Below are 25,525 nucleotides of genomic sequence, written 5' to 3'. Positions count from 1 at the left end.
ATCTAGAACAGTGTTTCCCAACCCTGTCCTGGAGGACCTTAACCTCTGCAGCATTCCCAGGTCAAAGAGTATGAACTTGAGCTAAGAATAGAAATCAGATCATCTAGAACAGTGTTTCCCAACCCTGTCCTGGAGGACCACCAGGCCAATCAGGTTTTCAGGCTAGCCTTAATGAATATGCATGAGAGAAATTTGCATATAGTGGAAGTGACAAACATGCAAATCTGCTCCATGCATATTCATTAGGGCTATCCTGAAAACCCGATTGGCCTGGTGGACCTCCAGGACAGAGTTGGGAAACACTGATCTAGAACTCTTACCCAAGGAGAAAGTGCCCGAGCAAAGAACAGAATGCAAATACTTACAAGGGGAAACAATGGGCAGCTGTTAACACCCACTGCCTGCCAAGTAGGGATCCTCCACAGACAGGAGCATTTTTATAGGTCACACTAATCTGCCATGCCCATAATGAAATCTGTGTATCTTCTCCCCCTACAATTCGACTGTTGACTACAGATAGAGAAAAATAATCAAATTTTTAAAAACATTGCCTCAAAAATGTTCTTTATAAGTTCAAGTAGCAGAATTAATATCAAATTCAGAAAAGTTTAACAGCTCTAGATTATTTTTTTTTTTTTCACCAAATTCATTTTGTGGTAATTTTACTTTCAAACAATTTCATTGATGACATCTATGTTCCACAATGAACAGAATATCAAATGCATAGAATATCCAATGCATTATACAGTTCAAATGCAGTAACATAGCAAGAATATGAATTTCCAGCTAAACATTTTTAACATTATTATATCCCAACACCCTCCCCCCTCCTCATAACACCACCCCAAAACTCCTAACCTGAAACCATCCAAGGAAGATGAACATCAATCCCACCCTCCCCGCCCCCAAATTTTATTAATGACTCAAATAATAAATAATAACTTAATGGAAATGGAACAATTCAATACTGGAGACAAGCAGACCACAAAAACCAAACACACATAGGCTCCGATTCACTAAAGTCAGTGATCGTCGCTAAACCTCTGAAAACAGGTTTAGCGACGATCGCTGCTAACCGACCCAATTCACAAAATGGCCCACTGCATGTTTTCCCCCTCGATCGCCCGTTTTCCAATCCAGCTATGCAAATTAGTATAACACCATGCAAAATAGCCAAGCGATTATTTCACTTACATTGCTTGGCTATTTTCCATCAAAAAATATCTGTCCCATAGAAAATAAATCCCCCACCGCCACCGACAGCCCCCCCAACAACAGTTGTGCCCCCCCCGACAATTGCCGCAATACCACACGCTCACCCCGATGCTTCCCCTCATGCGAATATGGCAGGAGGGATGTCCACTCCCTCCTGCCAGGAGACGCTCCCCCCGCGCAAATATGGCAGGAGGTATGCCCACTTCTTCCTGCCACCAGATGCTCCCAGATGCCCCCACCCTGTGCTGAAGAACCTAAGTATGGCAGGACAGATGCCCACTAGCTCCTGCCATCGGTCCCCGGCCCCCCCCGGCCACCCCCGTACCTTTAAGTTGGGACTCAGGAACAGGAGGGGTACTTAGTTCCTCCTGCTCCTCCGCCAACCGCCGTCAGCAATGTGGGCCTTAGGCCCCTCCCTGGTGCATCATGTGATGCATGGGGAGGGGCCTAAGGCCCTGATTGGCTCAGGTGTGTCGGACTTCTCCAATGGCCAATCATGGACTTCTTAAGGCTCCACCTTAAGAAAGTCCCTGATTGGCTCAGGCGTCTCAGGCTCCTACCTGAGCCCTCCAGAGTGCTAGAGGAGGAGCCAAAACAATGGCCCATCAGAGACTTCCTTAGGGAGGCGCCTAAGGAAGTCCCTGATTGGTTCAGGTGCCTCAGGCTCCTCCCTGAACATTCCAGAGTGCTAGGGGAGGAGCAATTCTAAAAATGTTTACTTTTTCTTTAGACATTTAGGCAACTGAATGGACTCTGAAATTATCTGCTGCCTTTGAATAGGTTGTCCCTGTAAAGACCTGCCTAAGTTTCTTCATCTAAACCAGTGTCTCAAACTTTTTTAGCTCTGGCACACTTTCATGTCACGTTATAACTGAAATTATAAAATTGCAAAACCATTTGAGAGTTATTTATTTAAAGTTCTTTAAGCTATGCATGGATAATTGTAACTTCAAAAGAGACCAACAATAAGGCAAAAATGCTCCAAAGGTTCCCAGAGTGGTTCAGCAGTGCCGAAGACAACTCTGTGGTTAAATAACATGAATAAATTACTTTAATAAATTTAGTGAAGTTAGGTACCCTCAGTGTGAGGGATCAGCAACAGGAGAAATCCTCCAACGCTTCACACAACAGGGTGGAGGCAACCAAGCCCCCACCTACACACCATCATCGGGTACCTTAGTGTGCTTTAAATCAAAATAACACAATCACCATAAAAACAGTGAACAGTGAACACAGGTGAATTCAATCACAGCCACTACTCTGGGAACCCCCCAGCCAACTCCTGAATCTAGAGTGAAAAAAGCAGACTTAGCTTCAGTGAATCTTCATCTGTCATCCAGGGTGCAAAAATCAAGGCAGATAGAATGTCTTGGGCCCCGCTCTGTTAGCTCCTCCCTCTTTCCAGCTGACTTGGATCTATGTTATTGACTTTTGAATTATGGGTCCCTGAGGAAGGGACGTGTTCCCGAAACCAGGCTTGGTTGGACCTGGTATTCTGCGGCGTTCTATCTGCCTTGCCTTTTGCACCTCTAGATGACAGATGGAGATTCACTGAAACTAAATCTGCTTTTTTCACTCTAGGTTCAGGAGTTGGCTGGGGGGGGGGGTTCCCAGAGTGGTGGCTGTGATTGAATTCACCTGTGTTCACTGTTCACTGTTTTTATGGTGATTGTGTTATTTTGATTTAAAGCACACTAAGGTACCCGATGATGGTGTGTAGGTGGGGGTTTGGTTGACTCCACCCTGTTGTGTGAAGCATTGGAGGATTTCTCCCGTCGCTGATCCTTCACACTGAGGGTACCTAACTTCACTAAATTTATTAAAGTAATTTATTCATGTTATTTACCACAGAGTTGTCTTCAGCACTGCTGAACCACTCTGGGAACCTTTGGACCATTTTTGCCTTATTGTTGGTCTCTTTTGAAGTTTCTTTGGCAATATATTTTTTTGGAGTTTTTGTGTTGTATGGATAATTGTAACAACAGTGAAATTCTCGTAGTTAGAATAGAATTGCTAATCAATGCGATGGATAAGCTTGTTTTTGAGTGCAAATTAACTCAAAACAGGGTTTGATAGTTGACAAGCAAACATGCATTTTATCATCCACCTTCTGCAGCCATTCTCTTTTTTTTTTTTTTAATTTCTTTCAGAGCTGAAAATCCAAGTTCGCAAAGATAAAACGATCCAAATGGTAACAAAGCCTTGATTGATTTGTTGCTCAAAATTAAGATAATACTGCATTAAGAACAAAAATGCTTGCTGTTAGTTTTTAAGGATCAATCACTTCAAAGAATAATGCTTGTCTGGGCGGTTGTATCCTTAACGCTTACAGACACTCATAATGTTGACAGACTCTTGTGTACGCAACATACATATCATCTATTCTAGTGTATATTTATGAAGGGAGTTTTTTAAAATAAAGTAAAATTTTGGAATCTCTTGTAGCACACCTGGAAACTCTTTGGACACACTACTGTGCCGTGGCATACTGCTTGAGAGACACTGATCTAAACAAGGTCTTAGACTAGTGGTGGTAATTTTATATGAGGATGCCTTTGTGTGAAACCTAAAAAGGTACTTTTTATGTAATGGTATAGCACAGTTACTTCCACAACAGGTAATTGAGGCCAGCAGCATGCCACATTTTAAGAAAAGATGGGATTGGCATGTGGGATCTCTTCATGGAGATAGTTAGGGGGTGGGCCATTAGTGTGGGCAGACTAGATGGGCCGTGGCCCTTTTCTGCCGTCATTTTCTATGTTTCTATGTTACTTGCCTTAACAAGGGACAGCAGGCAGATATTCTCACATGTAGGTGACATCATCCACAGAGCCCCGGTACGGACAGCTTTAAAAGTGTATCATCATTTTAAGAGCTTCAGAAAGTTCACGACTGACCGCACCACACGTGTGCAAGTGCCTTCCCACCTGACGTAGGCATACAGCTCTTCAGTTTGATAAGCCAGCTAAGAAGCCAATCAGGGGAAGTGGGTTGTGAGAATATCCACCTGCTGTCCCTGGATAACACCTGTTACAGTAAGTAACTGTACTTTATCCCAGGACAATCAGGCAGCATATTCTCACATGTGGGACTCCTTAGCTTAATAGAATTGGATGGAGGGAGAATTGGCCATTAGGAAAATAAATTTTGCAATACTGCTTGGGCGAAGTGACCATCCCACCTGGAATAAGATTCCAAACAGTAGTGTGATGTGAAGGTATGAAATGAGGACCAAGTAGCAGCTTTACAGATCTCATCAATAGGAATAGAGTGGAGGAAAGCTACTGAAGCTGCCATAGCTCGAACCTTATGGGCTGTGACCCGACTGTCCAGATGCAGCCCAGCCTGAGCATAACAGAACGTCCAACCAATTGGATATTGTTCTTTTGGAAACAGGATGTCCCAACTTGTTAGGATCAAAGGAGATAAAAAGTTGAGGAGAAGTTCTATGTGGTTTAGTCTTTTGCAAATAGTAAGCTATTGTTCGTTTGCAGTCCAAAGTATGAAGAGCCACTTCACCAGAATGAGGCTTAGGGAAGAATACTGGAAGAACAATTGATTGATTGAGATAAAAATCAGTGATGATCTTTGGTAGGAACTTTGGATGAGTGCAAAGCACAACCTTGTCATGATGGAACACTGTGAAGGGTGGATCCACTACCATCGCTTGAAGTTCACTTACTCTTCGGGCAGAAGTCAGGGAAATGAGAAAAGCCACTTTCCAAGTAAGATATTTGAGGTGAGCCTTAGCCACTGGTTCAAAAGGAGGCTTCATCAATCTAGCGAGAACCACATTGAGATCCCAAACCACTGGAGGTGGCTTGAGAGGTAGTTTGATATTGAAAAGACCCTTCATGAATTTGGAAATTAGAGGGTGAGAAGAAAGGTTTTCTATCCACTGGCTGATGAAAAGCACTGATAGCACTGAGATGAACTCAAATGGAAGTAGACTTGAGACCAGAGTTAGACAAATGAAGTAAATAGTCCAATACTGAGGAAATAGACGTAGATTTCAGGTTCTGCTGATGCAGCATACACCAAGAAAAACGTGTCCATTTTTGGTGAAAACATTGCTGTGTGGATGGTTTTCTTGATGCTTCTAAGACAAGTCTGATAGGCTGGGAAAGGTGAGGGTCAGCTGAAGTCTGGTCGAGAGGTACCAAGCTGTCAGGTGTAAAGACTGCAGGTTGGGATGGAGAAGGGATGGAAGGGAGGAAGGGAGAGATGCTGTATGGAGGGATAGAGATGTTTGACCCAGAGCACAAGGCAGGGGGAGAGAGAGATAGTGGACAGTGGGAAAGAAACAGAAATGTTGAATATGGTAGCGGAAGAGAGGAAGGGAGAGAATGCTGCATGGGGAAGAAGGAAGAGAGATATTGGATCCAGGGTGCAAGGGTGAGAAAGAGAGAGAGAGAGAGATGTTAGATATGGAAGGGGATGAGAGGGGGAAAGATATACAGGAGGTGGAGGGAAAGAAAGAGGGTGATGTTAGATCTAGGTGCAGAAGGGGGTGATGGAAAGATGCCTGACAACGGGAGTGAGGGAAGAGAGTGGGAGAAATGCTAGACCATGAGGAAGAATGCAGGAAGGAAGACAGAAGGAACAGGGAGATATCAGACTATGAGGGTAGGGATGGAAGGAAGAGGAAGCAGATGCTGGGCTATAAGGGTTGGGAAAGGAAGATGCTGAGAATGGTAGAACTCTGAGGGAGAGGCCAGGAGGGGGAGGAGAGGGTGGCAAGGAAACGGATGAGAGGACAGTTATTACAGAGGGTAGAAATATGGTAATGGGGAGTATGTCAAAGATGAAAGTGAATGGAGGGCTGAGGAAGGAATGAGATGGAGAATGGAAGAGAAGATGAAAATTTGATAGGTAGCTGAAAAGTGAAAAAGAGGAGAAGAAGAGCGAGAAAGGCAGAAAAGAGCTAAAAAGAAATGATCAATATGTCAGAGGTAGGAGTAGTGAGGGAATAGACAGGACATAGGTGAAAACACAAATGGACAGCAGTAGCTTGAAGGAGAATTAGCAGACAACAGACAGGAAAGCAGAAAAGCGGAATTGGAACCAACATGATGAAAAAATAAAACGCACAGACAACAAAGGTAGAAAAAAAAGTATTTTATTTTGAATGTTTTAAATGGAATATGGATAATAATTAGCAAAAAATATTGTTTAAATTTTGACATAAACTTGCAGAATTTTGCAATACTTGCTAATTTTGTGCTCAGAATTTTGAATTTTTTTGCACAGAATTCTACCAGGAATAAAACATGCTCTTTACAAATGTACACTACACAATAAAGTTTATTATTGCCAAGAAACCAACAATGAGTGAGGATATTAATGCAAGGTGAAGGGGTGTCAGCGTAATTTTCCAGGATGGTGGTTATGAAGCAGGAACAACTGGGGTTCACTCTTCTCCCCCCCCCCCACCTCCAATGTTCCAGGACCTCTAGGGAGCGACAGAGGTCCTTGGGGATGAGGGGGGCCAGATCTGACCTTTACTTTTGCAAAGGGAATGGGACTAAAGAGAGTAGGAGGTTATTTTTTCTTTTACATTTTGTGTCAGAAGTCAAGGTTTTGGAGGACATTAGCAGATTTGAGGGATTTGAGGGTCCTTGGAAAAGGAGTTCAAATCCTACCAACATGATAGCAACATATAAATATCTTACAAAATTTACATATGAATACAGTAACTCATTTGCATCCTTTGGTTAAATTTTGCTAAAACAAGTTAATAAATAGTAAGCAAATGTGTCATTAATCATGACCTTCCAAGACTTTTAGCAAGTTCCATGGAAATGTTATCATACGAAACCCAACCTTTCTTGCAACACAATTTCCAAATCCATGTAAGCTATATCAGTCATATTCCACATAAGTTTGCTATTAACATTCTTGTGAAACATAAAACTATTAGTCTAGCTGCAATCTATTGCTCAAGAGCTCACGCAGATTCTCTGTAATAATTTCCCCACCCCTCCTCTTCCCACTCTCTTTAATTATAATTTACAGTATCACCCTGGGAGTGACATCAGACTAACTAATCTTATATTCTCCAGTTCATTTTTGGGGGATCTCTTTAAATAATTAAAAAAACCAAATATGTGCTTTTTACCATTTTGAAGAACCTGATCATCCTTAATAGACTCTGAAAAATAAAGGAGAGTTGGTCCATTTCATTTAGTTTTCAGAGTACCCCCGGATGAATTTCATTTGGCTCCTTTGAGTCTCTCATATTTTACTTTAACAGATTCCTTAGTTATGCAAACCTGCTTCTCCCTAATGTTAGTCTACTGCCCCTTGTTGATAGAAAAGTCCAATTTTATCTTGTTTTTCTTCAAACAATTTCATTGAAGGAAAAGGGCATTTTTCATGTATTTTGTTTTTGTGGCTATTTTGTTCTCCTTTAGAATTCACGCCTCCTAATTTCCTTGCTGCTATATCCTCTTGGAAGAAGAGGAAGAAAGCAATTCAACCACTTTGCCTTTCTTCTTTCTTGTCATCTGTATCTCTTGGAGGCTTCATACGCTGGCTTTCACACCTCTCAGTCTATTACCAAGTGTGTGGCTGTTGTCTTTTCCTTTGCTTCACCTTCACCAGAACTCAACTAAAGAAGGGAACTGCCCACCCTCCACTCCTGCCAGCTTATGTAGTCCATCTCACATGCATCCTATGATTGATGTTTCTCTTCCCTTTCCTGCTTTGGGTTATTCTCCTTCTCTCCTGTTCCTGCTTCCTCCTGATTTCCTCTCCTGTTTTGCACAGTTGCCACTGTCTGGCCTGTCACCGATATACTGTGATGTCAACTTCAACCTCACGACTCATATTCCGTGAGAGCTGCTATACTCACGTTAACCCTCTCCTACAGTCACTTCATTGGCTCCCCTTCTATTTCCAAATACAATTCCGACTCCTCTTATTGACCTGCAAATGCATTCACTCAGCAGCCCCTCATTATCTCTCTTCACTTATGTACCCCTATGTCCCCCTCCCAGTGAACTCCACTCAGCCAGTAGGTCCTTCCTAACTGTGCTCGTCTCCTCTACTACCAACTCCAGACTCCGTCCCTTCTGACTTGCTGTGCCGTATGCCTGGAACAAACTACCTGAATCCCTACAGTGGGATCCATCTCTGGAAGTGTTCAAGTCATGGTTAAAAGCCCACCTCTTTGAGACTGCTTTCACCTTGGGTTCCTCTCACCTTGGGTTCTGCATTCCCAACTCTATATGTCATATCTGTTTAAGTTAGACTGTAAGCTCTTCCAAGAAGGGTCTATTAAATGCCAAAATGTACAGCGCTGCATATCCCTTTCAGCGCTATAGAAGTGATAAATAGTAGTAGTAGTATTGTCAATGTTTGTGCAAGAGAACACAAGAGTGTCAGCTGGCCTGTAGTTTGGCCTTGAACTGCTTCTGAGACAAATGCTAAAATGCTAAAATATGATCTCTATTTTTTTTTTTAATGCTTATGAGAGCATCAGGAAATTTTACAGCATATATTTTATAATTAATATCAATGTAGCCCTGGTTCCACTTGCACGTGGTCTGCAGACTCCAGGCAGCTCTTCTGGGTCAGGTGCCCCATTATCAGGACTCACAAAAAGATGAAAACGGGTCACACAGGTTACAATCTTACAGTTTCTCTCTCGAGCTTCGGCTTAGGACGAGGCCAGATAAATCCAGTTGGCCAGAGGATTTGCAATTCCATGGTCTCAGTTGTGGGATCCCGAAAATTAGAACAATGACACTTGGTAGGGTGAAATTGGTAGGAAGACAATTCATAGGATATGACAATTAGTAGGATCATCCTACCACTTGTCGCATCTAATTGTTCTACTGCTACCAATTAATGGCAACCTAATTTTGTTTGAATGGCTCCCAAACAGCATTAGAATGGTCCTGCATAGGCCAACTATAAATTTCTACAAAAACCTGTCACCCCTCCACACCCTCCGAAATCCCTACATTCCTCCACTTCCTCTGACATCCCCACCGATCCCCGTGCCCCCTTCAAGCATAGGCCCCTTTCTGACACCTCACACATCCTCGGAATTGCATCAGAACAGTTCACATAGACAGACTCCTTGCCGGCTATTAATTTCTACAAAAATCCATCCACACTCTTTGACATCCCCATCAATCCCCCTGCCCCCTTCAAGGATAGCTGTAGATGCAATTCTCGTGAAAGGTAAGTACTGGAAATGTAGGCCTTTATAACCCTGGCCTATATTTCCAGTGCATATCTTTCATTTAACTGTGATTCTGTAGATGGTGCTGTTGGGTGATTGGCATGTGAATGGTGCCGTTTATGGAGGCACCACCTGATAATGGCACCGTTTGCAGAATCCGTTCTTTTATGTTTTGTTTATAGTTGTTTTTAATTTGATTTATGTCTGATTAATAGTCATTGCCTTAGATGAAATATGACCACAGTGGACATAGGAGCCAACTTTTCAAAATTATTGGGGATGCTAAACCCAATGGAAATTACCTCTCTGTGGCCACAGTCAAGGAATTTGTTCAACATTGGGGGTGCCCAAAACTCACAGCACCCATAGTGCTGGCTCCTATGATGGTAGCCTATTTTAATAAAGTTCATTCTAATAAAGTTCTTCTATTATTTATTTAGGATCATATAAAAAAAAACAACTATCAGGAAACTAAGAATCATTCAAAATACCACTGTACGCTTGATATTTGGGTTGAAAAAATCAGATCACATTACTCCATATTACAAGAAACTGCATTGGTTATCAAGTTTCAAGTTTATTGTAGTTTCGATTTAAATGCAATATCAAGTATTTTCAATGCGTATAACAATAGTAAAAATTTTGGGGAACAAATAAAATAATTTGAGACAATTAACATACAAACCTATCCATAGTTAACTAAAGATATATAAGGAATATCAGGAAAAACTACATTTATGAAAGGAACATCAGGAAGGGTATTAAAAAATTTTTTTAATGAAATTTGGTTTGGAAAAAATGTTTAAAAAAAGGCTTAATCTAGAAGTAAATAGGAAAATCAAAAAAGATTATCTAATCTAAGATTCATATGCATCTTTAGCTTTTAGTTTGTTTTTAAATTTTTCTAAGGAGGTTTCAGCGCGCAGAAAAATTGGAAGTTTATTCCGAAGCTGGGGTCCCAAGATAGAGAAATTTGTAGTTCTTCTAGTGCCAATTATTTTCAATGATGGAATGGTTAACAAGTACTGATTTGCTGATCTAAGGGATCTAGCTGGGGAATATGGTATTAAATATCGATATAAGAATATTGGAGTATTAGTTTTCTGAATTTTAAATGTTAGTAACGCGATTTTATATGATATTATTTTTTGGAGTTAGTAATAATTTTTATTGCTGTGTTTTGTATGATTTGTAACTTTTGTATTTCTTTCTGAGTTATGCCTTGATATAATGTATAAGTAAATATTAAAGTCACCTCCTTCACATCAGTCTAATTCCAAAGAACTTTCTATCCAACTGACCAATGCATAAGACATTTCTTTTAGGGCTTCAGACATGCCAATCGTTGTTCGCTATTATTTTTGCGATACAACCAAACATTTTTGGCTATGGCTGTGGCTTCTTCATTTGCCCATATATTCTATAAATAATTTTTATTTTGTTTTAAATATTTTTTAACCTTTTTTTCTTCTTTTGTTATAGTGTTTCTCAATAAATATGTATTTATAAAAAAGTTCACTTAGCTTTTCCTTAATAGGATCGAGTCGGGGTTTGTCACATCGACATGTTTCGCCTGAACGGCTTTTTCAAGATATCAACCCCTATTAGAAATAAAGGCAGATATTACCACACCTATTCATATTTAATAATTGATATCCCTTAAGGGGACCACACAGCATAATCTTCATAGCTAAATGCTCACCCTTCGTTTTTCTACCAGACCATCCCGATATTTAATGCTCTTTTGATCTTTCCAAGATGGCCGCGGCGTCTTTTTTCTCCCTTTAAGTACCACCCTCATTTAATGACCTCATTTCTCAACTGACGAATCAGGGGCATCCCATTAGATTAACGTGGACCACTCAATTTCTTGGTTTAAACCCCCCGGCGTCACTGTATTTAATTTGAAAATCCATTTTTGTTCCAACCAATTTAGTCTGCGTTTGTAATTTCCACCCTCCCACCCTTCCTTTATATGGGATATAATACGCCATTTTATATCCGTGATCTCATGCCCCATGGTCTCCCAATGTTCCACTAAAGGGGCTTCCATTACTTTATTAATGATCCTGGATTTATGTTCGTTGAGTCTAACATTCATCTGGCGACTTGTTCTACCCACGTACATCAACTTACAGGGGCACAATATGACATAAACTACATTATGTGTTTTACATGTAGTTGTCACATTAGCTGTAATAGTTATTTCTCTATAAGGGGGCTGCCATTCACTTCCTTCAATTGTGCTGCTGCACCATTGACATCTCTGGCATTTCTGATGTCCCCGTGTAGACTGTGCTTCATCTTCTTCTATATTATAGCGATGTTTTGCTAAATATTCTCTTATATTTTTACCCCGTTGGTAAGTGATGGTGGGAAATTCTTCAAAAATCTTAGGAATTGTTTGTAAAATGTGCCAGTGTTTTTTCATACTATTTACTATATGTTTGGACTCCACATAGAAGGGCAAGACACATGTCATTCTGGTGTGACCTTCTTCAGGATTCTTCACTTCAACCCCAATAGTGGATGTCTGTTGTAATAGTAACTCACGATTAGCGTATTTCGCCCGTAAAAACGCTTTTCGAATAGCTCTATTTGGGTACCCTCTCGAAGATCGAGAGGGAGCAAGAGAGGGCGAAATGTGGTTCCGAGAGGGTCGACGGGCCCGGTGACACGGAACAGCCAACAGTAATAAATTTAACAAAGAGTTTGTTGACTAAACATCAGGAGGAGGTCCTACAGTTAGGTCTTAATTTCATCCCCACCAGTTTATATGATCCGTTTGTGATAAGAGTAGCATTTTTCAAATTCATAAGAAAAGTACAACTCCGTATATTCTTCTGTGATAATCCTCCCAGTATAGACATTTCAGTGAAAAAAACCCCCAGTAATTGGATGCCTCCGGGTAGTATGCACCATTCAGTTCTTACCTTTCAGCAATTGGTTGTATTAGATCTTGAAAAACAAGAAAAAGAACATATGGGGCGGTTCATTCCGAGAAATATGGATAGAAATCAACATATGGCATTGAAAGAACTTGTGGAAAACAAACAAATTATGATTATGAAGGCGGATAAAGGGGGGGCCATCATACTGCAGGATAGAGGCCAATACAATGTGGAAGCTTCTAGACAATTGAATGACACGGCAGCATACCGGTTGATGGACACAGATCCAGTAAAATTGTTACAGGAACAAATTAAGAACATAGTAGAACCAGAATTAAAAAATGGTATGTTAACAAAAAAAGAAGCTAGTTTCCTTATGGAACAATGGCCTAGAACTCCTAAATTGTATCTGGTCCCAAAAGTGCACAAGAACTTACAGACCCCTCCGGGGAGGCCAATAGTATCCACAAAGGGCTCGGTTTTAGAACCGCTATCACAATTCGTTGATTGTTTTTTACAACCTTTTGTTGTGAAAGTCACTTCATTTATAAAAGATTCCTCCCACTTCATCACCATGTTAAGAGATATGGAACGGCCAGCAGAAACACCTATTTTGGCCTCGTTGGACATCACTTCACTCTATACCATGATTCCGCAACAAGCAGCGTTAGACATTATCAAGAAAGTGTTGGAGTCACGTATAGGGCAACCTAGAATAAAAACGGAATTCTTGATGGAATTAGCAACATTGGTTATAACAGCAAACTATTTTTGGTTTAACGGAAGATATTACCATCAAATACAAGGTGTGGCGATGGGGGCGACATTAGCCCCCTCGGTAGCCACCTTGTATTTAGCAAATATGGAGGAGAATACCATTTATGCTATGCGGAATTTTGAAAAGGTGGGGATGTGGAGACGTTTTCTGGACGACGTGTTTATCGTCTGGAGAGATTCTGAAGTAACACTATTAGATTTTATAGGGGAATTGAATGTCTTGAACCAACATATAAAATTTACAGCTGAGTACAGTAAGGGTAAAGTCAACTTCCTGGATCTTACAATAAGATTTGAACAAGGAAAGTTCATCACAACATTGTTCCGTAAACCTGTGGCGAGAAACACACTATTGAAATTTCACAGCCACCACCCATATCGGTTGAAATATAATTTGCCGATAGGACAATTTTTAAGACTACGCCGTCTATGCTCAGAAGATCAGGATTTTATATCCCAGTCTAGACAGTTGGAAATGAGGATAAAAACGAGAGGGTACCCAAATAGAGCTATTCGAAAAGCGTTTTTACGGGCGAAATACGCTAATCGTGAGTTACTATTACAACAGACATCCACTATTGGGGTTGAAGTGAAGAATCCTGAAGAAGGTCACACTAGAATGACATGTGTCTTGCCCTTCTATGTGGAGTCCAAACATATAGTAAATAGTATGAAAAAACACTGGCACATTTTACAAACAATTCCTAAGATTTTTGAAGAATTTCCCACCATCACTTACCAACGGGGTAAAAATATAGGAGAATATTTAGCAAAACATCGCTATAATATAGAAGAAGATGAAGCACAGTCTACACGGGGACATCAGAAATGCCAGAGATGTCAATGGTGCAGCAGCACAATTGAAGGAAGTGAATGGCAGCCCCCTTATAGAGAAATAACTATTACAACTAATGTGACAACTACATGTAAAACACATAATGTAGTTTATGTCATATTGTGCCCCTGTAAGTTGATGTACGTGGGTAGAACAAGTCGCCAGATGAATGTTAGACTCAACGAACATAAATCCAGGATCATTAATAAAGTAATGGAAGCCCCTTTAGTGGAACATTGGGAGACCATGGGGCATGAGATCACGGATATAAAATGGCGTATTATATCCCATATAAAGGAAGGGTGGGAGGGTGGAAATTACAAACGCAGACTAAATTGGTTGGAACAAAAATGGATTTTCAAATTAAATACAGTGACGCCGGGGGGTTTAAACCAAGAAATTGAGTGGTCCACGTTAATCTAATGGGATGCCCCTGATTCGTCAGTTGAGAAATGAGGTCATTAAATGAGGGTGGTACTTAAAGGGAGAGAAAAGACGCCGCGGCCATCTTGGAAAGATCAAAAGAGCATTAAATATCGGGATGGTCTGGTAGAAAAACGAAGGGTGAGCATTTAGCTATGAAGATTATGCTGTGTGGTCCCCTTAAGGGATATCAATTATTAAATATGAATAGGTGTGGTAATATCTGCCTTTATTTCTAATAGGGGTTGATATCTTGAAAAAGCCGTTCAGGCGAAACATGTCGATGTGACAAACCCCGACTCGATCCTATTAAGGAAAAGCTAAGTGAACTTTTTTATAAATACATATTTATTGAGAAACACTATAACAAAAGAAGAAAAAAAGGTTAAAAAATATTTAAAACAAAATAAAAATTATTTATAGAATATATGGGCAAATGAAGAAGCCACAGCCATAGCCAAAAATGTTTGGTTGTATCGCAAAAATAATAGCGAACAACGATTGGCATGTCTGAAGCCCTAAAAGAAATGTCTTATGCATTGGTCAGTTGGATAGAAAGTTGATATAATGTATTGCAGTAATCCAGCCTGGAGATTATCAAAGAGTGTATTAAGACATTAAGAGCTTTAGGTTCTAAAACTTTAGCTAAAGATCTGATGAGACGTAGTTTATAAAAACAATTTTTAACTACGGAACTGATCTGATCATGGTATGATAGCTCGTGGTCCAATAATATTCCCAATATTTTAGTCGTTGTTACTTAGTTATCAGTTACTTAGTTATCAGTCGAGGCTAGAATTATATTTAAATTTACATGTTTGTGTTATAAAATGTTGGTTGGACTTGTCCCTGTTTACCTTTTCAATCATTTTGTGTTCCCTGCATACTCTTGTCCTATGCGGGGAATCTTTGTCTCATTTTCAAAGAATGTACTTCAAAAAAGTTTCTGGATAAAACTTTATCTTATCAGGCTGATGTCTGGAGTAAAACTATAACTGGTGTATTTTTGAATTCAATGTCTTACCAAATGTTTAGAAGATCTGTGAAGTCTCACTTATATGATAAATTTGTTTAAGTAATTCTTAGTTATATGATGAATATAGTCCTGTATGTATTTAATCTGCCTCTGGCAGATTCTCATGATGTAAATCACTCTGAACTGTTAAGGTATTGCAGGTTATAAATAAAAATTTATTATTATTATTATTTATTAGTATGGTTTGTGGATCATACCTACTGAGAACCGTGTACCCTAAGGCACGCTATTATCCCCACTACTATTCAATATCTACATCAGACTGGCCCTTGAAATTGTGAAGAAGTACGAAATCCACATCCAGTCCTTCACAGATGATATACAACTATACATCCCACTGGGCAAAGCACGGGTCGCTCAACTTGAAACTCTGCAGACCTGCCTTGCAGAGATAAAAGCATGGATAACAGCCAACAACCTCCAACTGAACCCATCTATGACTGAGCTATTATAGGTTCACTCTCATGCCCCTACAAATCTGGGACAGCACCATTCTGGAACCAAAGACCAAGTGTCCAGCTTGGATATCACACTGGATGCTGGCCTGACTCTATCAGCCCATATCTCCAAGGTACTATGTGCCTCCTTCTACTACCTATGACAATTAAAACCCATCCACCATTACTTCTCCGAAACAGACTTCACCTAGCTGTTATATGCCTTTTTACTGTCCCACCTAGACTATTGCAATGGGCTCTACATAGGTCTACCGGCCAAGGAGCAACACCAACTATAGAGTCCAGAATGCAGCAGAGAGACTCCTACAGAACCTTGGCCCTTTTGACCATATCTCCCCCACACTGAACCAGGCCCATTAGTTTCCAATGCACCAACCCTCCATCTTCAAACAACTAATGTTAGCCTTTAAACGCTTCTACAGCATGACCCCTGACTACGAAGCAAGGAAGCTCCCAATCTACCCTCGGCAGTCCCTCCGATCTCAACTTGAACTCAGGCTGTCCAACCCTCCAACAAACCGCCTCCACCTGGAAACAGCCCGGAAGCAATCATACTAATATAGCATGCCTAAACTATGGAACCAACTCACGCCTGCAATCAGGGAAATTGACAACCTACTACCCAGATTAGAGAAACTGGGCCTCTTCTCCCTCAAACAGAGGAGATTGAGAAGGGACATGATCGAAATATTCAAGGTACTGAAGGGGGATAAACTTAGTAGATAAGAACAGGTTGTTCACCCGTCTCCAAGGTAGGGAGAACGAGAGGGCACTCTCTAAAGTTGAAAGGGGATAGATTCCGTACCAACGTAAGGAAGCTCTTCTTCACCCAGAGAGAGGTAGAAAGCTGGAACGCTCTTCCGGAGGCTGTTATAGGGGAAAACACCCTCCAGGGATTCAAGACAAATTTAGACAAATTCCTGCTGAACAAGAACAGGCGCTGGTAGGGCTAGTCTCGGTTAGGGTGCTGGTCTTTGATCAGAGGGCTGCCACATGAGCGGACTGCTGGGCATGATGGACTACTGGTCTGACCCAGCAGCGGCAATTCTTATGTTCCTTCTGGAAGGCAGTAAAAACACTACTGTTCACAAACCAACTCGCTCCTGGTATCAAACTTTAACCAGCCAGGAACCAGTGCACCGTAACTAGGGGCACCTGAATCTGCCAGCCAAAATAGTGCTCTTATCTACTACAGCCATGCCGATACCATTCTGAGACTCTATATAGTTTCTATTTTCTTAGTTTAACTAAAGCATGGGGGTTCTCAACACCCCCCCTAGTATGTGTGTCATAATATTAAAATAAATCATTTTAATTTTCTGTAACATGTGTGTACTGTTCCTGCAGCTCGTTATTGCTCCTGTAACATGTAGATTCATTATAGCATGTGTGTTCTTAGTTTCCCCATAGCATGTATGTTATCAAAAACCATCTCAATTTTCTGTAGCTTGTTTGTTGTTGATCCTGAAAACTACTGTGTATGCATCCTTATAACCCATTCTAGGATCCTGGGGAGGATGGGCTATAGAACTAACAAACTAAATAAATAAATAAATTAAATAAATACAATTTATTACACATAGGGGATACTTACCAGATGGTGCTGCATTACATGCAATGGCAAATAGCATAGGAGCAACTGTGCTGCTACTGCATATAACACATTGATGACCTTCTCAATAATAAATAAATAATGTAATCACAGCACTACTGCAGCAGCAAACCTCCATCCTCTGATCTCCTTATAAGGAAGGATGACCCCTAATAATAGTAGCACAAGATTACTGCTAGGGTTCATACCAAAACAAAAAAGACCTCAGTGGTGCAGCTTGTATGAATCAAGCACACAAAGCACCAAGATTGTCATTGGTCTCATAAATACTTTAAATATTTTAAGTTATTTTTTATTTTAAATACTTAAAATAGTTTCAAATAGAAAAGTACTTGTAGAGTAAAAAAATACTCATCTTAGTTTATGCGGATGGGGGTAAGCGCTCTGACACAGAACTATGCTTCACCCGCAAGGGCTGTATCAAGGAATTCCCCCTTAAGTCAACAGACTCATGTTCCCTGCGTTCATCAGTTTTAATCAGGAAACCAGGGGATATATCAGCCATTTTGCATCCTGGCAGTTATGGATGGAAGCAAATAGGTAACACTCCTGCCTAAGCCCTCTTACCTATCAATGTGTCATGGAGGGGGTTCTGAAGGTGGACAAAGTCCAATTCTGGGGAGAGGTGTTTAGACTAGGAAGCAGGGATTGAGCTGGTCCGATTAAAAAATATCTTCCTCAGGGGTCCAAAGTTTTCCATTTGTATATCATTCCATGTTTTAGGGTTTTCAACGTCATGTCCTTTATATTTGTAAACCCGTTATTTTAGAGTATCTATGTGTATGGACTGTATTTTAGTACTCATGTTTTAGGTTGGGACATAATCCTCCCCTTTGTAGTGCACATCATTCCAAACAATTGGTTGTCACATGAACACTATTTTACATGTATATAACTTCTATCACTTACATATTTTGAATGCAACACAAAGCTTTTGTCACGAAACACCTATCACCATGTTCCGCACTCGTCACACACTGTAACAACCCCAGCCCTAGAGCTAGGCTTGTCCCAGGTAGGAATCCCCAAACTACTAGACTGCAGCTAAAAAGAGCAGATCAGTGCAGTAGTTCTGTTAGAGCATAAAAAGTCTGACTTTGTGCAGGGACTCAGGGGGGAGGGGGAATGTCATAGGAACAGCCTTAAGGAACCTGAGATAACCAGGAGAAAGAAACAGCCCAAGAGTCAGCATAATGCTGGAAGTACTCAGCTGCTGAAACTAATTAGGGCTCATGAGAAAGCCCAGCAGAACCAGCAGTTTGCCCTTCCCCCATCCAGGTCAGGGCATGTCCTGTGCAGGTCTAAAATACCAGAATCCAGGAAGCTTAAGTTCTTGAGCCAGGGGAAGAAGAGGTCTTCAGAGCCAGTTCTCCTCCCTCTCACCTGGAGAATGAGATTGAGATGGAAGAACTAGAAACCTTCCCTGAAGCAAGCCAATTATCCAGCCTTCATTCTACAGAAGATATGGACACTTCTATGGAACCTGCTGAGGAACTGATGGATGAGAGTTAAGTGTTGTTTTTCTCTCTTGCCAGTTTGGATTTGCTGCTGCCAATAAGTGAGCAGGGCTGGGCTTGCTACTGAAGCTCAGCATTTTTGTTTTTGAAACTTTCCAGAGCAGTGGTGTTTTCTTTTGCTACTGCTTGCAGGAGACTTGGAACATATAATCAAGTTTGCAGACGATACAAAATTATGTCGGGGGGTTGGCTCTCCAAGGGATTGCGAGGATCTTCAGAAGGATCTGAACCAGCTGGAAAAATGGGCGATAAAGTGGCAAATGAATTTCAATATAGACAAATGCAAGGTGATGCATCTGGGAAAGAAAACCAAAAAACATGAATATAGAATATTGGGTATGACATTAACCGAATGCGAACAAGAAAGGGACTTGGGGGTCCTGATAGACAGAACCCTAAAACCATCGGCTCAATGCGCGGCGGCAGCAAAGAAAGCAAACAGGATGTTAGGCATGATTAAAAAGGGGATCACGAGTAGGTCGGAGGACGTCATAATGCCACTTTACAGAGCAATGGTCAGACCACACTTGGAATACTGTGTCCAGCACTGGTCTCCATACCTCAAGAAGGATATAACTCTGCTGGAGAAGGTGCAGAGGCGAGCCACGAAGCTAGTCAAAGGTATGGAGGATTTGAGCTACCAAGAACGCCTCAGAAAACTGGGACTGTTCACCCTCGAAAAGAGAAGATTGAGAGGGGATTTGATAGAGACTTTTAATAGAGACATAATAGACCATGAAGAAGCTTACTGACATTTTCAGATGCGACACGGACAAGAGGTCATAGCCAGAAACTGTGTGGCAGCAGGTTCAGGACAAATGTCAGGAAGTTCTGTTTCACACAGCGAGTGGTGAGCGCTTGGAATGCTCTCCCAGAGGAGCTTGTGGCGGAGACTAGTGTTCAGGGTTTCAAGTGCAAGTTGGATGCACACCTTCTTGCAAATCATATCGGGGGATACGGGAAATCCGGGTCTCCAAAAGGGAGCACCTAACTGGGCCTCCGCGTGTGCGGCTCGCCGGACTAGATGGACCTAGGTCTGATCCGGTGAAGGCGTTTCTTATGTTCTTATGTTCTTAACTGAGGGTAGTGTGGGGTGAGTCCCCGAAGATCTTTGGGTTGGGTTTATGGGGCCAGTTTGGCAAATGTTAATTGTGTGGACTCAGCTGCACCCCTCCCCCACCGGCTTAGTAAGCTGAGGTGGAAAGCCTGTTGTTTCAAAGGCGAGTGCAGTACTTTGGACTGTGCTAGAGGAACATTTGAATAAGTTACACTTAAAGACTATGCAAGCTGGCTTCTTCGTATTGCTATAGTTTTGTTATGGACTGTGAAGTTATTCCTGGAAGCCAGACCGGGACACTTACCTGGGGAAAGGCAGAGGCCTGCCTTTTGCAAGGCCTTCCATTTTGGTTTTGTTAGCAAGCCTGTTTTGAGAAGCAGTATCTGTTCTGGCAGCACTGCTAATTCAAGGACACTGCCTTATTAAAGCTTGCTCTCATTCAGAACACTTGGTTTGTTTTTGGTGTTTTGGTGAATGTTCATTGCACTGTTATTAATGCCAGCAGGACCCTTCTCGGGACTATTATTTTGCACACCGCATGGTAGCCATTCTGACAACCCGGTACCGGGGGTGTGACAACACATACATGCACACCATTCATCTTATGCTCCGTTTTTACCGAATATTTCATTTAAACTTCACATTTTTTATCCAATGCATTATTTTATCAATTATCTCCCTTTTTTATGTAAATTTTTATCAAGATGTATGTATCTTTTGCTCCTTTAAATGTAACATATTGTTTTAGCCATCGGTCAGTCTCCCTTGTTCTCTTAACTTTTTTTCATCACATCGCACCTGCTGACGCAATGACGTCATCAAGCAACGTTTTTAAAATCAGCGTTTCCTGCAGCGTCTTTCACTTCATCCAGAGCACTGCTAGAAGATGATCCTTGCTACAGAGATTACCCTCATGAGTTTACTCTCACAGGCACCAGTAAATGAAATGGCTTATTTATTAACCTTTATTTAGTTTACTGCTGGTAATAGTTTTTTATTGAGGGCTTTAGCAATTATGGCATTTTGCACTTGTGTAGGAGCAGATTTCTCCTCAGCACTCCGTGAACATCGGGTGCTGCTATGCCCTCTTAAAAACTATATGTTGTTTAGATATATACGTCAATCTATCACAGGCTGATGAAGAAAATCACATTTACTTCTTATTTTGTCTTCATCATTAAAGATATATAGTTACACAAACTTCTCTTTTTGTACAGAGAATCTTTGTATGGACCTTCGGATAGCAATCAGGCAAAACCAGTCAGTTGCTTGAACTCTGTATCAGTCCAACCTTTATTCATGTTTTGTTTATATTTTATTTAAGTTTTTTATTTATATTAAATGCAAGGGACCTCACATAACTTATCTTATAGTGAAGTGCTCCTATATTCTCCTCTCCCAACATGCATGTTTCAGAATGAAACTTTCTTCATGGTCGAGGAATGCTATAAAACAATATTAGATAACATTGAAACTTGTATCCTGAAAATCTAACAACATATACAGCAAAAACTGCCTCTAATGCATTTAAATAAAGAAAGGAAGAAGCAGAAACGCTTACCAAATTTGGGGGCTGTCACGAGATTTAAACATGGCCGCGAAGTGTACACTAAGCTATTAAATACAGCTGGCCCAACGTGCACCATGGAGCGTACGACATAATCAACGCAACTGTACGTGGCACAGCTTCAGCCAACCAGCATATTCTCAGCCGGGAGGCAAACAGCACTTCAAAGAATTGAATCTCCTCGTTTAAACCTACAGGAGCTAAAGATTTAAGATTATAGATCCATCTTTGTTCTTTAATAGCTAAAGCTTTATTCTGAAGCATGCATGTTGGGAGAGGAGAATATAGGAGCACTTCACTATAAGATAAGTTATGTGAGGTCCCTTGCATTTTATATAAATAAAAAACTTAAATAAAATATAAACAAAACATGAATAAAGGTTGGACTGATACAGAGTTCAAGCAACTGGCTGGTTTTGCCTGATTGCTATCCGAAGGTCCATACAAAGATTCTCTGTACAAAAAGAGAAGTTTTTGTAACTATATATCTTTAATGATGAAGACAAAATAAGAAGTAAATGTGATTTTCTGCGTCAGCCTGTGATAAATTGACGTATATATCTAAACAACTTATATGCTATATGATTTGATTGAAGTTACAGCATTGATAATCGCATGTTTGTATATAGCTCTTAAAAACTAGCCATTATATCTTTAAAAATTCCTTTTTTTATAAATCATTAGATTTTTGTCCTAGTACCACACTCCATTTCCAAGCAGATGAACATGTCATAAATGACTTTACTCCAGTGTTTCGCTTATTATAGCACAGTAGTGATTTTTAAGTGATGCTCAGTGATTTTGGATAAGGACAAATTTCTTTCCAGGTGTCAGATTGATGTCTCATTAACCTAGTCTAGAAAATGCATGGTTGTTGCTTCACGCTCTTTTCTCCCTGGCAGTATCCAAAATTTTTACCCTGGGTTTTACATTATGTCTTTTAATACGTCTGCTGTTTTTAGTTCAGGTTGCTGTTTTGTAGATAATGTTTTTAGATTCTGTTTGCTGTTTTTATAGAAAAATTTATAGTCTATGGGCTCCTTTTACAAAGCTGCGATAACATTTTTAGCGCACACAGAATTTTAGCGCACGCTAAACCCGTGCTTCTCGGCTAGAACTAACACCAGCTCAAACTGGTGTTAGCATCTAGTGCACATAGCAATTTAAAACTGCTATCACAGTTTAGTAAAAGGAGCCCTAAGTGTACCATCAGAGCTCCATATAGGAATCTATAAGTAAAACGCAAATTCATGCCCAAGAGAAGGAGATTTAATAGAGGCAAGGGTTGAAACTATAATATAAAATTTATATCTTTAAATTTAGGGGGGAAAAAAGTAAAAACATAGAATCAAGAATGGATTAGTTGTTATTTAGAACAATCCTGTTAGAACTGCTGCTTTCATTTGTAAGAGCAAAGGAGTTAAAGGGGAAATGATAACTAAAGATAAACAGAAGAATAAAGAGACAAATTTGTTTTTAAAATTCATCTTTTTGTTCAGTTATGTTTAATGGATTCATCTGAAGTTTCAGAACGAGCACACTGAGTGGGAACATCCTGAGCTGGGAGAGAAGTGGAAAAATAGTGATCCAAGCTGAAAGGAGTAATAAAAATGTGAGGAAAATAAATAAAAACAAGAGAAAAAGGAAACTGATATGGTTCTCCAATCTAGTGGCAGAGAAAATAAAGGCAAAAGAACTGGCGTTTGTGAATTTTTTTTTTTTTTAATCAAGAAAAGGAGTACAAAAAGGAATACCGGATGAAAGAAGCCAAGAGAGAGATTCATTTGGCGAAAGCACAAGTGGAAGAGAAAATGTCTAGAAATATAAAAAAGGGAGACAAAAAAATTTCTCAGGTAGTGAAAGGAGAAAGGCAAAAAATGGAATTGCGAGACTGAAAGAAGCTATGCGGAGTGATGAGGAAAAAGAAAATGTGCTAAACAAACACTTCTGTGTTCACAGAAGAAAATCCTGGAGAAGGACTGTGATTGGTTGGCAAAGTTACATGTGAAAGCGGAATGGATACCGTGCCATTAACAGAAGAAAGTGTTTATGAGCTTGAAAAACTGAATGTGGACAAAGTCATGGGACTGGACAGGATCCATCCCAAGATATTGAGGGAGCTCAGAGAGGTTCTGGCGGGTCCTCTTAAAGACTTATTCAATAAATCCTTAGAGATGGGAGAAGTTCCTTGGGACTGGACAAGAGCAGATGTGGTCCCTCTTCACAAAAGCGATTGCAGAGATGAAGTGGGAAACTACAGGCTGATAAGCCTCATTTCAGTTACTGGAAAAATAATGAGGTGAGGATCCAAGAAGGCTGCTACTGTTATCTGACTGCTGTGAGGACGCCGTCGATAGTCAATTTACCTTAAGATTTGTAGGCCAAAATGCCGAAAAGAAGGGGCAGAAGTGTCGGTGGAGCCTCCCGACGTTCGGTAGCCCCATTGCCTACGGTCAACAACATTTTTCGGCGACTTCTGAGCGAGCAGGAAACGTCGGGGAATCGCCCTGTGAGTGTCCCGGCAGAGAGTAGTGCCGCGGGGTCTCCTCAAGGGCTTGACATCACGCTGAGCCCCGACGTAAGGACGCCTCCGCTTCAGCCACAAGCGCTGGAAGCCAGCTCACCGCGAGGAGAGAGCACACCCGAAGAGGAAGTGTTCTCCCCCCGAGAGGCCAGTTTGTTGGAGGGCTCGCTACAGGGAACAACCCAGAGTGATTCTCTCCTCTGGAAGGAACCAGCGACTGGGACAACGTTGGCTGAAGAAACTCAGGACCTCAGAGAGGTAAAGCACTCAAATGAACAATATTTAAAGACACAAGTTACCTTTATTCCTCCTGATAAGCCCTCTGAAGTTACTTTAGATTCTCTATGGGACTTAGTATCTAAATTAGGGAATTCCCTTAATCCGCAAATAAAACATTTGGATCAAGAGATAAAAAACCAGAAAGGAGAAATCAATTTATTAAAGCAAGATATGGTATTGTTGAAGTCCGAAATACAAGAAAAAAACAAGGAACTTAAAACAATTAAAAGTAATCAAGATCTACTTGTTAAAGATAATTTAATTATGAAAACAAAATTGGAAGATCTTGAAAATAAGACTCGGGCTAATAATTTGCGTTTAATTAACTTTCCAAAAATTTCATCAATTTCTCCACGAGAAATTTCTGGAGATATTAACAATACCTGAGGATTCTTTACCACCTCTTACAAGAGTATATTACTTGCCTACAAAAAATTGGGATCCTCAAAAGAAAGAAGATGAAGGAACATCGCAGGAAGCACCCTTGGACGTTTCCACTTTATTGGAACAATCAGATAGAGAATTGGCTATCCCAGCCACTCTCTTACTAACTGTAGCTTTGGCTCCAGATAAGGACTGGATACTTAAACTTTTCTTTAAAAATAGGTCTAAGGACTTCCTGGGTCTCCATATTCAAATATTTCCTGATGTCTCTAGGGAGACTCAGAAGAGAAGAAGGGAATTCCTAATGCTGAAGCCAGGAGTGACCCAGATTGGAGCTTTTTTCTTTCTTAGATATCCATGTAAATGTGTCATCAGATATCGTTCTTTTAAATATGTTTTTGTAGAACCAGCTCATTTGATTGCTTTTCTTTCTCTGAAACGTCTTGAGTATGGAATACCAACTGTACCTAAGTGATAATTAGCTCTGCATCAGCACAGATTCAGTAATTTTCTTTGTAAAATTATTCTTCAGTTTAATTACTCTTTTCGTTAACCTTGGATCCAAAATTGAGGACTAGTGTGTGATTAAGATAAGAAATGTTTTCTTTTTTCCTTTATGCTCTGATCCATTATTAGGATTGGAAGTTAACCTAAATGTTATATTTTCTTGATTATACTTTCTGTACAAGTTATGCTTGATAATAATGTAAAATCTTATAAATAAATAAAAAAAAGGAAAAATAATGAAAGTGTTGCCAA

The 25,525-nt window shown here is 40.4% G+C and overlaps 1 protein-coding gene across 1 annotated transcript in view; it reads right to left on the bottom strand.

Moving 5' to 3' along the window:
* PRSS8 (serine protease 8) overlaps positions 1–25,525 on the bottom strand; it is a 158,663-nt gene that overhangs the window by 31,526 nt on the left and 101,612 nt on the right. The window contains exon 3 of the mRNA XM_033944009.1: positions 366–510. Coding sequence (XP_033799900.1) covers positions 366–510 — 145 coding nt within the window. The remainder of the gene's footprint in view (positions 1–365; positions 511–25,525) is intronic.

The sequence above is a fragment of the Geotrypetes seraphini genome, chromosome 5 (genome assembly GCF_902459505.1).
Source record: "Geotrypetes seraphini chromosome 5, aGeoSer1.1, whole genome shotgun sequence".
NCBI classification, from domain to species: domain Eukaryota; kingdom Metazoa; phylum Chordata; class Amphibia; order Gymnophiona; family Dermophiidae; genus Geotrypetes; species Geotrypetes seraphini.
This window is presented reverse-complemented; position numbering and strand designations above follow the sequence as displayed.